Source organism: Pan troglodytes, chromosome 9, assembly GCF_028858775.2.
Source record: "Pan troglodytes isolate AG18354 chromosome 9, NHGRI_mPanTro3-v2.0_pri, whole genome shotgun sequence".
In the NCBI taxonomy this organism is placed as follows: Eukaryota; Metazoa; Chordata; class Mammalia; order Primates; family Hominidae; genus Pan; species Pan troglodytes.
Window position 1 is genome coordinate 127,840,434 of NC_072407.2, and position 15,653 is coordinate 127,856,086.

The 15,653-nt window shown below is 42.0% G+C and overlaps 1 protein-coding gene across 4 annotated transcripts in view; it reads left to right on the forward strand.

Annotated features, from left to right (window-relative positions):
* Positions 1 to 15,635, forward strand: part of DDX25 (DEAD-box helicase 25) — a 19,828-nt gene extending 4,193 nt beyond the window's left edge. For 3 of the 4 annotated variants that reach the window (XM_009424379.5, XM_009424380.5, XM_009424376.5), the window contains 8 exons: positions 709 to 801; positions 914 to 1,016; positions 2,875 to 2,989; positions 3,823 to 4,000; positions 9,518 to 9,755; positions 11,146 to 11,308; positions 13,716 to 13,904; positions 15,345 to 15,622. In XM_009424379.5, coding sequence (XP_009422654.1) covers positions 740 to 801; positions 914 to 1,016; positions 2,875 to 2,989; positions 3,823 to 4,000; positions 9,518 to 9,755; positions 11,146 to 11,308; positions 13,716 to 13,904; positions 15,345 to 15,406 — 1,110 coding nt within the window. In that variant the 5' untranslated portion in view covers positions 709 to 739 and the 3' untranslated portion in view covers positions 15,407 to 15,622. 4 annotated transcript variants of the gene reach the window in all.
* Positions 15,636 to 15,653: the final 18 nt, after the last annotated feature.

The following is a 15,653-nucleotide window of genomic DNA, read 5'->3' on the forward strand; positions in this document are numbered from 1 at the left end:
CAGCTACTCGGGAGGCTGAGGCAGGAGAATGGCGTGAACCCGGGAGGCGGAGCTTGCAGTGAGCTGAGGTCGCGCCACTGCACCCCAGCCTGGGCGACAGAGCGAGACTCCGTCTCAAAAAAAAAAAAAGTTGAAGTGTTGTAGTCCACTTGATTTATCCTCATTCTGGCATTTTTCTTAAGACCCTCAGGAAAGCTGCATTTTAAAATATTGCCTCAGAAGGATGGAGTAATATTGTGTCCTCTACTCCTAGAAAGAACTAATATAAGAATCACCTAAATGAAAATTTGTCTTCTCTGAAAATTACTGTTAAAAACGTCAATATCGTTCGTGAAAAGGAACGAAACAGTAAATGTCACTTAGTTTTCTGCTTAGGCAGAAAATATACCTCTCTTGGCAAGCAGATATATTCTTCTTATGCGATGAGTTTTTCCTTTTTTGCTTTGTTCAACAGAAGGTTTGACTTAAGGCCTTTACCACTGTCCTTCGCCTAGGCTTATGGCGTAGCTTCTTATTTTAGTGGTCCAGCTCTACAGGCGTGATTGTTTATGTCTGGAAGTTGAGGTATGAATGATCTATCTCCAAATACTAGTTTTAAAGCTCAGCTGCAAAGTGACTTAATTTAGAAATGCACCTTTCAGGTATGTGTTTCTGATGCTACTGACCAACTATAATCTGTAAGTGTTTGATTTTTTTTTTTTTTGACAGAAAGGAAGAGTTACTAAAAGGAATCTATGCAATGGGATTTAATAGGCCATCTAAAATCCAAGAGATGGCTCTCCCTATGATGCTGGCACATCCGTGAGTTTCCAGGGTAGTGGTATTCTACTTGGTTATGTTTAGTTTCTTATTTTCAGTTTATGTCCACTCTCTTGTATTCAGTTTATGCCCAGTGGTCTTCTCTTTTCTACAGACCCCAGAACCTCATAGCACAGAGCCAGTCTGGAACAGGAAAGACAGCGGCATTTGTGTTGGCAATGTTAAGCAGAGTTAATGCCTTGGAATTGTTCCCACAGGTAAGGGAAGGCTGAGAGAAGACTGGGAATGCTTGCACTACCGGTGCTAATTTAGTAATAGGTGATATTCCTGTGCAATGATATGGTTACTATGGTGATGAAATATTTAGAAAAGACATGTTTTCATAAAATCATAGAGCATTAGGTAGCAGCATGGGACAGTGATGGAGAGGACAGGCTTTATAGTCTTGAGTGGTTTCAATGCTAGCCTCCCACTTACTAACTGAATGTCTTAGGCGAGTTAATAAATCTGAGTCTGTTAATCCTTGTCTGTAAAGATAGCATCTGTAAAGGAATGTATCATAGTTGATCTGTTCACCCTTAAATCCTAATACCTAGCACAGTGCCTGGCTTATAGAAACCACTCATTAAACATTGAATAAAGTCATCATGTGGATTTAATGAAGTAATTTACGTTTTTAGCACAGCGCCTGGCATAAATTAAGCATGCAATAATTATAGCCATCTAACTGCAGGACCAGAAGGTCAGGTAGTCCACCTCACTCTAGCAGAGGAGGAGGCTGATGCTTGGAGAGGGAAGTGTCTTTCTTGAGGTCCCCAGAGAGTGGCTGAGTCAAGACTGGCACTGGTACCCGATTTACCATTCTCCTAGTGTAGTTTCCACTCATGAAAAGTATCTGGTCGTCTCTCCCTATTTGCTTGACAAGCTGAGTACCCATATGCATTAAGTGCTGTGGGGAATACCAAGGCTCTCTCAGTAAGCCTCCACTCTGATCAGCCAGGTCAGCTATAGGTAAGGCATAGGAAATCTTACGCATTTTAGACAAGTTCAGTGAAATTTATGTTTAGGGTTTGATATTATCAATAAAAATTATGTAGGATAAGTTATGTTTGAGCACATTTTGAAAAATGTGTGGGAAAGATATTTTTAGCCCTTTGGCTATGTTTCCCTATCACAGATTCCTAATTGACACATGTAAGTGCATTAGATATTACCGGTTTTTTCCATCAGCATCTTTATTCATCAGCAACCACCATTTTTATGGAGTATGGAATAACAGAGTTTGGGGGAATATTCTGCCTATTATGTATTATATTATGTTATATATATCATATTATGTATTGTAAAGATATAGATAATATAAACAGATTGGATCAAGCAAGGAGTGTTCCCGAAATAGGCAGTCTTTTTTTTTTTTTGACATGGAGTCTCACCCTGTCAACTAGGCTGGAGTGCAGTGGCATGATCTTGGCTCACTGCAACCTTTGCCCCCCCGGGTTCAAGTGAGTCTCCTGCCTCAGCCTCCCGAGTAGCTGGGATTACAGGCACCCGCCATCACGCCTGGCTAATTTTTTTGTGTTTGTAGTAGAGATGGGGTTTTGCCATTTTGGCCAGGCTGGCCTCGAACTCCTGACTTCAGGTGATCCGCCCACCTCAGCCTCCCAAAGTGCTGGGATTACAGGTGTGAGCCACCGTGCCCAACCTCAAAAATAGACAGACTTTTAATAGCAAATGAGAGGCTATTGGATAGAGCTCAGACTGTAATTTGCCTTGCATTCATTGATTCCCAGCTTCCCTACATCCCATTCTTCCCCCTCCTATGCCTCCCCCACTCCAAAAAGGGTGACTAGTAACTTGTGTTTCTCAATAACCCTTTAGAGAGGAATATGTAAAAGGTAGCTGTTTCTCCATTCCTTGGCCCCTTCCCCTTCTCATACTCAACATTCACCTCAAATCTGTCAACTATTAAACTGTATCCAATTAAAAATATTTCATTCAACCAAAACCTTCAATTTCCTTTCTGTGCCTCTCCCTGTACAAATTTTTATTGTAGTTGAAATTTGAAAGATGCCTGTAAGAACCTTTCTCCTCCCCTCTTCTCTCTCTATCCCACAGTGCCTCTGCCTAGCTCCTACTTATGAATTGGCTCTGCAAACTGGCCGTGTGGTTGAGCAGATGGGAAAATTCTGTGTGGATGTTCAAGTGATGTATGCCATTCGAGGGAATCGAAGTATGTACCAGTAAGCCAGTCCTGGCTGATTTTTCAAATCCTGGCTTCACCACTAATAAGCATTTTATATAACTTCTTGGCATTCTCATCTCTAAATGGGGGAAATAATACCACTCATGTCATAGAGTTGTTATTAGAATTGAGATGACGTTGGTAAAGCATTGTACACAATGCCTGGCACGTAGTAAGGACCCACTAAATGTTAGCCACATCATTTCCACATCCTGCAAGAGGATGCCTTTGTCCATAATTCAACACTTGGTTGTTTTGTGCAGGACAGCTTTTATTTTTGGATTTTTCATTAAACTATTATAAGCTTATAATGGGGAAAAAACTTTAAAAGACAAAAAGATTAAAAGTGAAAGTTGTTCTTCATTGCCTTCCAGAAACGTAATCCCAAAGATCACATAGTAAACAGGCAAGCCTTTGTTTTTTGCTTTTTTTTTTTTGAGCTCATACAAGCACATACAAATGCCCATATTTATATTTGTTTTCACTGAGTGTTTACAAAAATAGAAGGACTTTTTTTTTCATACTGTTTGTTCCTTTGACTGGCTGCCCAATATTTCATGATTTATTTAATGTAACCTATTGATGGACATTTTGGTTGTTTTCTGTTTGGGGAAGTGCCATTTTTCACAGTTAAGAAAAAGTCAGAAATTTATCCTAAAAATTCTGCAGAATCAAAAACCACAATGACCCTCAGGGTTTCCACTTGGAAAATTATTACAAACTGTATTTTTGCTTATGAGTTTTATATTGCACTGCCCTGAACTGTGACCTGTTGGAGTTGTTTGCATCTGAAGGAGTGCTTAAAACCCTTTTCTCCCCAGTTCCCAGAGGCACCGACATCACTAAACAGATTATAATTGGCACTCCTGGGACTGTCCTAGATTGGTGTTTTAAACTAAAATTGATTGATTTGACTAAGATTCGTGTGTTTGTCCTGGATGAAGCAGATGTGATGATTGACACTCAAGGATTCTCAGATCATAGTATTCGTATTCAAAGGTAATCTTCAGAGTCTTCCTCTCTTCCTCAGCCTTCTGTCCAGATGGGGAATTTCATTTGTTTACTCCTCCACATTATCTTTATTGCTTAACTCCTCACCACCTTCACCTCTAAAATAAATTTGAGTTTTTTACATTATTTTCACCAGTTCAAGGGTCTCTCAGACTGCTATAGTTTTCCAGCTTCTTCAGTTTGTAATCTTGCTTGAGTGCTTTACTTTGCAACACAGCTTACAGATGGACTCTATTAATATATAGTGCATCTGCACCAAATTTGCCAATATGTTCTATATTTTGGCCAAAATTCTAAAGAGGATCTGTTAAAGCCTAGTGAGAATACAATGGATAATTGAGATAGAGTAGAGGACACAGTAATGTGGGATCAGGAGACTGGTAATCTAGTCCTGACTTTCCCCCTAATTTGTAAAAAGCCGTGTCATTTTCCTAGGCCTCTCTATCAGGATCACCTGAGGGATTTAAAACTACAGATTACCGGACGCAGCCTCAGACTTACTGAATGAGAGTTTCTGTAAGTGGGATTTAGGAATCTGTATCACGTATTTTTTAATGAAGTATTACATACTCAATGTTAAATTCAATTAGTATTGAAAGACTTGTAATGAAAAACAGTAACCCCTTGCTCCAACCTGAAGAGAATACTTCTCTTTTCTGATATTAACCTTCATACTTTTAAATAATATTTTCATACTGCTGTTCCTGCTGTATAGTCATTGTCAACTGATTTCCCATTATAGGAAGTGGGAATTGAGTTCTTTGAAAACACCACCCATTCTACCTTTCCTATCCCCCCGTCACCTCTCTGTAATTATGTCATGAATTAGGTTACAGTGACTGTCAGTATTGATATCATGTGACAGTGTAAGTATTGTTCACGCTGAGCCAAACAGCGTATTATTATAATTACAGTTGCCCCTCCGTATCACAAGGGATTGGTTCCAGGACCCCTTGCACATGCCAAAATCTGTGGATGTTCAAGTCCCTGATGTAAAATGTTGTAGTATTTGCATGTAACTTATACACATCCTCTTGTGTACTTTAAATCATTTCTAGATTATTTATAATGACAAGAAAAAAGTCCATATACATTCAGTACGAGCACAATTTTTTCCAAATATTTTTGATCCACAGTTGTTTGAATCCACAGATGCAGAGCCCGCAGATACAGATGGCACTAATATAAAGGGCTGTTTTTCTTGTAAAGCTTTTTCTTCTAGAAGTAATCATTGCTTTTGCTTTTATTTTCATTTTGTTAGTATCACTGTGTAAGGATCTTTAATTTTTCCTTAGCTATTCTATCGTATGTGTCATATGTCTGTGATATCTCCAAATAGTAAAATAAAATTTAAAAATCCATCCATTTCTCAGCTGGGCACGGTGGCTCACGCCAGTAGTCCCAGTACTTTGGGAGGCCGAGATGGGCGGATCACAAGGCCAGGAGATTGAAACCATCCTGGCTAACACGGTGAAACCCCATCTCTACTAAAAATACAAAAAAATTAGCTGTGCGTGGTGGCAGGCTCCTGTAGTCCCAGCTACTTGGGAGGCTGAGGCAGGAGAATGGCGTGAACCCAGGAGGCGGAGCTTGCAGTGAGCCGAGATCACGCCACTGCACTACAGCCTGGGTGACAGAGCAAGACTCCATTTCAAAAAAAAAAAAAAAAATCCATCCATTTCTCTTTTTTCCTGCCAATATTCCAAGCTCCCTCTCTCCAGCTTCAGTCTGGTAGATCTGCTGTACAGCTGTCATCATGGGTCTTTCCTTTGCTCACTTAAGTTTTAAATCTCCTATATCTTGGGTCGTTTTTCTTGGAGTACTTCCTCAGTATGCTGGAGTATATTTTCTAATGCCTTCCTGAAAAACAATATAAAAGAGATTCATTTTTCAGCCCTTACATGTCTGAAGATGTCCTTATTGTACCTGTAAATTTGATCTTTTGACTAATAGTTTGCCCGGATAGGAATCCTGTGTCATTCTCTCTCTAAATTCAGAGAAATGTTGAAAACAGAAAAGTTTTAAAAAATAACTTTAATATATAATTAATATCCTCAGCTTCCACTGTTGTTACTGAAAAGTTTAATGTCACCCTGATCTCCAAGCTTTTGTTTATGACCTTTTTTTTTTCTCTCGTGAGAAGCCTTTGGAGTCTTCTTTCTTTATGGTATTCTGAAACTTTTCAGTGACATACTTTGGTTCAGGTCTTTTTTCATTCATCATACTAGACACATACTGCACCCTTTCATTCTCAAAACCTGGGCCTGCCAGTTCTGGGAGAATTTCTTCAGTTATCTCTTTCCCCAAAGTGACCAGCTTTTTAGAGAGCCCATCTGGGACACAATCATAACAATCCAAAAAAAAAAATGATATAAAATAGAAGAAATAATCATACACAGGGTTATTATTTTGTTGTGTGTTTCCTTCCATTTGTCATTAAAATAACACAGTCATTGAGCATTCCGTTTCTGTCTGTCTCAATTACACTGGTGGTGGTCTCTGATTTTTTTTTATAGAGCTTCCTCTTCTTGCATTACAGATGCAGTATCTTCTGTTGTCTCTCTGAGAACATTAATTCTAGTATTTAAAAATTTTTTCTGTTTTAACATTGTGAATTATCCAAGTTTCCTTTTTGTTTGCTACAGCCTCTTTCACAGCAGAACGTTCCTCTTTATATGTGCTGACACTTGGCTAGCCTTTCATGATCTAGGGTGAGAAGCTACAATTCCAGTGGACAGCTCTGTGTGCATGGCTGGGGCTGTCACTTGGGAAGCCCTACTGTGTGACGATTGTCATCTGGAGGTCTTTAGGACTATGTAATGTCTCTGTTCTCTTTTCTGGGGGATAGACCCTTGGTTGCTGACATTCTGGGAGCAAGGCAGGGGAACAGGCTGAGGGGGCCGTCCCATTCGGTATGCATATTTTCACTTGATCTCCTCTTTTCAGCCATATGTTTTGCCCCCACTTTCTACTAAGGCTTGTATCCCCAAATCTGGAATTTCTGCACAGAATAAACATCTAATCTTCTGCTTCCACAGGCCTAGCTACCTAAAGTAGGGGGATCCACCTGCTGCTTATACGTATTTTCTGCCTCAGCCTTCCTATTTAAAATGATTTTCAGCAGAGATCAAAGGAGGTTCCCTTCTTGTCATCCCCTTACCAATAAGTTGGTTTGTTTTATATAATAGCAGATGAAAAATTCAAAACTCCAGGAAATATTTAGTAGTGAAAAAGGGCTTTCTTTTTTTCTGAGACGGAGTCTCACTGTGTCACCCAGGCTGGAGTGCAGTGGCGCCACCATGGCTTACTGCAACCTTTGCCTCCTGGGTTCAAGCAGTTCTCCTGCTTCAGCCTCAAGAGTAGCTGTAGCTGGGATCACAGGCACGCGCCACCACACCCAGCTAATTTTTGTACTTTTAGTAAAGATGGGGCTTCTCCATGTTGGCCAGTTTGTTTATGACCAAAAAATGGTCATAAACAAAAGCCTGGATATCCGGGTGACATTAAGTTCAAGGCCAGGTCTCAAGTTCCTGGCCTCAAGTGATCCACCCGCCTCAGGCTCCCAAAGTGCTGGGATTACAGGTGTGAGCCACCATGCGTGGCCCCAAAAAGGGCTTTCTAAGAAAGTCTCTTTTATTTTATACTCAAGAGAATATTAAGTAATAATTAGAGCATTTATGTTGGTTGATCAGCCGTCCATTGTTATAGTCTTCCTTCCATTTGCTTAAAACAGGTTAAACCAGTGATGTCCAACAGAAACTTAATACAAGCCACATGTATAATTTTAAATTTTCTAATAGCCACATCCAAAAAGAAAGAGATGAAATTAATAAATATATGTTATTTAACCCATTGTATCAAAATATCTCTTCAACAAGTTAATCAATATAAAAATTATTAATGACATATTTTACATTCTTTTTTCATACTAAGTCTTCAAAATCCAGTGTGTTCTACAGAACAGCCATGGTTTTCTTTCCTTATGTATTGTATACATTTTTTCTTTGTGAATAACAATCCAAACTCTTAAACTTTCACTAAGCTTCAAACTAGACTACTTCTCCACAATATTTATCCCAGTAAAATGGCCCAAGCCTTAGGATATAAATCCTTGTGCCATCTTTCTCCAGATGCAGGATCGTGACCCAGCAGGTGGCCAAGAGGCTCTAGCATGTGGAATGCAGAGTTTTCCTCATGTTTTCTAACATATGTCCTGTTTTCAGTTCTTTCCCCCTGATTCTCTGGTTCCTGGAGCTCACAGCTCCTAGACCTCCCGGTGGTTCTGAGGGAACAGTTAGCTGCGTTTTCCTCAACTCTGTGTTCTGCAGTGCTCATGGTGTAGCTTCATCCACTTTCTCATTTACCACCCCTTCCGTCTTCCAAAAATGTATTTAGATAACTTATCCACCAGTTTCTTCTCTCCCATTCTCCACGTTTTTCGTGGATTCTTTTTATCTCTTTATGATCACATTAGTGGGATTTGGGCAGCTGAGAAGATAACACAGGTAGACGGTCTGACATCATTGACCAGAGGTCTATCGGATTGTTGTTTGATGATCGAGACCCTAGGCTTAAAATTGAGTTTGAGAATCACTGGACTATATGGTCTCTTTCACTCTCTTTTAGCACTAACAGTTTATTCCTCAAAGTGCTCTGTCTCCTTCTCAAAAGAGCCGATTTCCCTCTGGTCTCTCTCATTTATTTTGTTTTAAAAAGTTAACTTTTTATTGATATATGAAATATATACAGATAAATACACCAATGATAAGTGTACCATTGAGTGATTTATCACAAGAAGCCATGCTCTTGTAACAGCAGCCCAGATGAAGGAATAAAATTTTACCAGCACCCTAGAATTTCCTTAATAACCCCTTTCTGCTCACTGGTCCCTCTCTTTTCCCAAGGATTAGCCTCTATCCTAACTGCTAACTCCGCAGATTTATTTCACCTGTTTTTTGACTTTATGCGAATCAGCCCTGTATTCATTCTGGGTTCAGAATGGGTACATTTCAGTCACTGTACTTTCCCCTGTTGCTCCCCTTTAATTTGTATCTAGTTCTTCCCATTCTGAATCAAGTTAGTTGCGGTTGTTCTTTCCCTCCCAAGATATATAATGCCTGCTGTCAAATAACTGGCTCTGTTTCCTTCATCTCCATTTACCTTTGTGTGAGATTATAACTATAAAGAGCATCTAGTCTACCCTTCTTGTGGCTGCGTGAGTCTGCCTCTCCTAAGGAGGAAGTTGGCATGAGAAATCTCAGAACCTCCAGAATATATACCTAAACTTTGCCCTATGCTTCACATTCTGTTTATATACTTTTCTAAATTCTTGGTGGCAAGGAGGGGCAGGACCTTGGCTATCTGCCTGGAGATACAGCTGGTCATTGCAGGCAGCACCTCACGTGGAACAGGGGTGCGTGCAGCGGCTGATGGCAGTGGCATGAAGTGCTTGAAGAAGAGTGATGGGATGGCAGCTTGGTGACAGCCTTCTCTCCTCTATCACAGAGCTCTACCCTCCGAATGCCAAATGCTCCTCTTTTCAGCAACCTTTGAGGACTCTGTGTGGCACTTTGCTGAGCGAATCATCCCTGACCCTAATGTTATCAAGTTACGCAAAGAGGAGCTCACACTGAACAACATCCGGCAATATTACGTGCTGTGTGAGCACAGGAAAGACAAATACCAAGCTCTGTGCAACATTTATGGCAGCATCACCATTGGTCAGGCCATCATCTTCTGCCAGGTACACTCTGTGGATGTGTCTTCATCGAGCCCAGATATGCCTACAGGCCGAGGTGGGGGACGACAATAAGTGCCCTAGAGCCAGGCACCATGTTCAGCACTTCTTGTGTGTCTCCAGTTTAATCTTCAGAACAGCTCTAAACAGAAATTACCTGTATTTTATGGGTGAAACGTAAAAAGGTTAAGTAATGGAATAGGATCTTCAAAGTGATGTTAAACACAGGGCCTTCTTTTAGAGGGACTGCTTCTAACGCTTCCCCATTTCAGCTTATGTTTATTGTACCTTGTACAGATACCCTTTATCAGGTGAAGGATGTTATTCACTATTAACAGCACCCCATTTTTATGTTTGTTTTTTGCTTTCTGACATTCTCATGTTCATCTGTTGTATTTTCTCACTACCCCGTAAACACTTTAAGCTTCATGACAGCAGGGTCTCCTCTCTCTCACTCACTCCCATGTCCACTGCACTAGACCAGCACCTATCTGGCACGTGGACAGCACCAAAAACATATTTGTAGAATAAAAGAAAGCTCAGCTCTGCCACTGGCTAACCATGCAACCTTGGGCAAGTTACATAACATTTTTAAGCTTTGGGAGTTTTGTCTGTTTTTAATTTTTAATTTGTTTTATTTTTTATTTTTTTATTTTTTATTTTTTTGTGACAGAGTCTCGCTCTGTTGCCCAGGCTGGAGTGCAATGGCATGATCTCAGCTCACTGCAATGTCCGCCTCCTGGGTTCAAGCAATTCTCCTGCCTCAGCTTCCCGAGTAGCTGAGACTACAGGCGCCTGCCACCACACCTGGCTAATTTTTGTATTTTTTAGTAGAGACGGGGTTTCACCATGCTGGCCAGGCTGGTCTCGAACTCCCGACCTCAGGTGATCCACCCGCCTTGGCCTCCCAAAGTGCTGGGATTACAGGTGTGAGCCACCGCACCTGGCCTGTTTTTAATTTTTTTAATGAAATTAGGTTGCTACTTCATTAATTTGTTGTGAAAACACATGACCCTTACCATAATGCACATAAAGATTTCAGCCAGATGCCTGGCACATGGGAAGCAAGCACTCTTAGAGTGTCTGTTGTTGCCATTGTTACATGATATCATTTTGTCATCATAGCACATGTGAGGCAGATGTAGCACATTTATCTCCATTTCATGCGTGAGAAAGCCAGAGGTCTGACTGGTGGAGAGGATGTGAGCCTTAGAAACACAGGCGGAGGGAGGATGCCCTGCCACATTTTAAGGCCCTGGAGGACTGAGGGAGAGGTGAAGCTCAACTCCTCTGCAGCCCTCTCCCACCCCCGCCCTGCATGCATGGTGTCACAAGCACAGCTAGGCTGCTTTGCTTAATCTTGGGGTGCTGTGTTGGGTTTTGCCTTTTTACATAGACTCGTCGAAACGCTAAGTGGTTGACCGTGGAGATGATACAGGATGGCCACCAGGTGTCTTTGTTAAGCGGGGAGCTGACCGTGGAGCAGCGAGCTTCCATCATTCAGAGGTTTCGGGATGGGAAAGAGAAGGTTCTCATAACAACTAATGTTTGCGCCCGAGGTGTGTGTTAAAAGTCAGGTCTTGAGTTCTAATTTGCATATGATAAAATGCATTCCTTTTAAGTGTACAGTTTCGCGAGTTTCGACAAACATGCAATCATGCAGCTATCACTGTCATCAAAATACAGAGCGTCTCCATCTCCCCAGTTTCCTCACACTCCTTTTCAGCCAGTCTCCCTTTCCATCCCATGACCCCTGGCAACTACTGATCAGATTTCTGTCTCCATATTTTTGGAGACACAGAATCAAATCATACTGTATATAGCCTTTGTGTAACTTCCTCCACCTGACATAATGCTCATAATACTACTAATGAATTTCATTAGTATTGTTACATGCACCAGCAGTTCATTTCCTTTTAATTGCTGATAGTATTCTATTGACAGTTCATCTGTTCACCAGTTGATGGACATTTGGATTGCTTTCAGTTTGTGGCTATATTTAACAAGGCAGTAATAAAAATTCATGTGCAGGTCTTTATTTAGAGATATGCTTTCGTTTCTCTTGGGTAAATATCTAAGAGCGGGGTTGTTGGGCCCTATGATAAGTGTGCGTTTAGCTTTATAAGAAGCTGTAAAACGCTTCCAGTTGCTCTGCATTCTTGCCAGCAATTGCTAACGTCACTCTTAATTTTAACCATTCTAGTGGCTGTATACTGGGATCTCATTGTGGTTTTAAGTTGCACTTCTCTGATAACTAATGATGTTGAGCATCTCTCTGGAGTTTCTAATCTTAAAAGTGTTGACTACTGGTGAAAAAAATCCTTTTTTTTTTTTTTTTTTTTTTTCAAGAGAAGGGCCTTCCGGCTTTCTTCATCCCTCCTAAATCATTGCTTGCACCCCATACTCAAACCACATTTCCTACTTCATTCTTAGTTTAGCACAGAGAACTGACAACCTGCCATGCTAGGAGTGGATGCTGACTCTGCTCTTGGGAAAGGTATCCTGAAAAAAGGATGATGTCTCTATCCCTTAAGAGCTCACAGCCTAGGCTCTTGCCTCTCTACACTGGCACTATTCAACAGAGCTTTCTGCAGTGATGGAAATGTTCTATTCTGTGCTCTTCAGTGGGTAGCCACTAGCCGTATCAGCTCCTGAGCACTTGAAATGTGGCTAGTGTGATTGAGGAACTGAATTTTTAATTTTATTTAATTTAAATATAGCCACATGGTGCTAACATTTATCATATTGGACAGCGTAACCCTAGACCCTAGAGGAAGGAAGGCACAGAGAGCTCTAGGTCAAGGCACAGTACAAGGAGTGCAAGGATCCTGACCCGGACAGCTTGTTAATGTTGAGAAGGAAGGTACAGTGGGGAGGGGAAGTGCAGAAGTCTTCCGAGGCAGCCTTCAATCTGAAAGGGGTTTTGCAGGGGCGGGTGCGGTGGCTCACGCCTGTAATCCCAACACTTTGGGAGGCCGAGGCGGGTGGATTGCTTAAGGTCAGGAGTTCAAGACCAGCCTGACCAACATGGTGAAACCCCATCTCTACTAAAAATACAAAAATTAGCCAGCCATGGTGATGGGCACCTGTAATCCCAGCTACTCGGGAGGCTGAGACAGGAGAATCGCTTGAACCCGGGAGGCAGAGGTTGCAGTGAGCCAAGATCGTGCCACTGCACTCCAACCTGGATTACAGAGCGAGACTCCATCTCAAAAAAAAAAGAAAAAAGTTTTGCAGGAAGGGTAGCAGTTCAGTTGAATGAGAATTTACGTTTGTTCAGGAAATGGCCAGACCTTGACTGGAGTGTTGTATTTGAGAGTCAGGAGAGAAAGAGATGAGACTTTAGGTGGCTTGCGGTCTTGAATTGCTTGTACTTTTCCTGTACAATTTGGGCAGTGGGTTTTGAACATACGTGTGCTGGACATTGCTGTGGTGACCATCGTAGGAGAGATGAGAGGAGTAGGGGAAGAGAGTGGTGAGGAACCAGTCTGGAAGTTGTTGTAACCACTGAGGCAAGGGCTTAAACAGACCTGACCAGAACAGTAGCCATGAAATGGAGCAGAGCCAGAGCCCCATGATGGGTAAGCGGGTATGAGACTACAGGGCCTGCTGGGGACTTGGCACAGCAGGAGCAGAGAGGAGAGGGTGGCTCTGTGGGCTTGGTGAGTGCACCTCTCCACCACACACACACACACACACACACACACACACACACACACACACACACACGCCTTGTGTATATTTACATTTCTGTAGCATTCTCTATGGACACGCTCATCTAGCATCATAGACATCACAGCATGCAAGCAAACTTCCTAACCAAAGTACCTGTCTCAATTACATAAGCCCTGGTTGGATTTCTAAATTTTCTCTATAAATAGGAATTCCCTTGGCAGACGTGGTACTTGAATGGCCCGTGTACTGAGGAAAGCATTGCAGGACCCTACAGTGTTTTTCCTCTTCTAGGGATTGATGTGAAGCAGGTCACAATTGTTGTGAACTTTGATCTCCCTGTAAAACAAGGAGAGGAGCCGGACTATGAGACCTACCTCCACCGCATAGGGCGGACGGGGCGCTTTGGGAAAAAAGGCCTTGCCTTCAACATGATTGAAGTGGATGAGCTGCCCTCGCTCATGAAAATCCAGGACCACTTTAGTAAGTAGCACCACCCTCACAATATGAACTACAGACCTGCCGGTCTGACAGTGATGATGTGTGCTGGAGAGCTGGAGTCCAGGGGCTCATGAGAGTAGTAGAAGCAGAATGCATGAGCTGGAAGGCTTCTAATTCACAGGACCAGGGTTCTAATATGAGACAGATGATTAAATAATGCTTATATGGTAATTAAAAATTATTTTGATCAAGCAGAATTAATATGAGCTCAGGCCAGGTGTGGTGGCTCACACCTGTAATCCCAGCACTTTGGGAGGCCGAGGTGGTCAGATCATGAGGTCAGGAAATCCAGACCATCCTGGCCAACATGGTAAAACCCCATCTCTACTAACAATACAAAAATTAGCTGGGCGTGGTGGCACATGCCTGTAGTCTCAGCTGCTGGAGAGGCTGAGGCAGGAGAATCGCTTGAACCCAGGAGGCGGAGGTTGCAGTGAGCTGAGGTCGCACAACTGCACTCCAGCCTGGCGAAAGAGCGAGACTGCGTCTCAAAAAAATAAAATTTGAGCTCAGATTTACATGTTATAACTCATTCTGGAGTCAGAATTTCACATCTTGTGAAGGCAGAGCAGATTACAGAAGCAGATTTTCGTATCTTATAAAGAAATTCCCTAAGCAAAGTAGTAACATCCTTTAAGATTCTCTTCAGTTCTCCTCTTTTACTTACGCTTTTTCCCTCCTCTTGCCCACCCTCCCAAACAGGAAAGTCCTAAATTCTGAAGTCCGCGACCTTTCCTCCAGCCCCCCATCTAAACAAGGCAGGCTCTGATGATGGCCTGCTGGAACTCTGGACTGGCAGATTTCTCTGATGGAAACTCAAAAGGTCCCATGGTTCAAATTGTCCTGTGCCCCAAAGCCCATGGATGTGGCTGGGGAGCAGGGGAGAAGGAACACCTTCCAGGACAGTGGTACTTAACCTTGTAGAAAGCAATAAGCGCTGTCCCCAGGGAAGTGCACACAGGCACACACATGCCATTTGGAATATAATTTTCACAGGTTGGCAGACTGAGTGTAGCACATCCACCGACCTTTCAGGGAAGTAGGTTAAGTGCCCCTGTGTTAGGCTAACTGGGGAGGACAGGGTGAGGAAGATGCGTTAAGGCCACTGTCGCTATGGTGAGCTCCTAAGGCCCTGGTCTCAGGAAGTGACTGCAGTAGAAGAGCCTCAGTCCCTCCCAGGATCTCCTCACTTCCACTCTGGCCTTCTCTGCCCCAGCATATCTAGATACATACATTCCATGGTCTGGTGCATTTGATGCTGTTTGAGTTAGTATTGGTCAGTGATTTTGGCACCCTTCCTTCCTTATGTTCCTATACCAAGGCTTTTTATACGAGGTATCACTGTCTTCAGAAATATGGATGGAATGAAGTTCCATTTAGACCCTGACATAAGACTAGTTCTGTTCTCTTTTGTTCTTTTAGACAGCAGTATTAAGCAACTCAACGCTGAAGACATGGATGAAATTGAAAAGATTGACTATTGAAGAAAGAACTTTATTGTTTGTGCAGTATCCTAGTTTATGTGAGAATGTCTCAGTGGGTTTTGAAGGTAATTTTTTTATGTTGAGGCTTTTTCGACGTGAAACTGTCACAGATGGCAAAATAAATGTCACGGTACTTAGTTTTAAGACATGATGTCTTTTTGAAACCAAATTGATGTGAAGCTTGTGATCCTTTTGAATAAAAAAAAGGCAAGATTATTTCTTATTCTAATCTTTGTACAGGTAATGT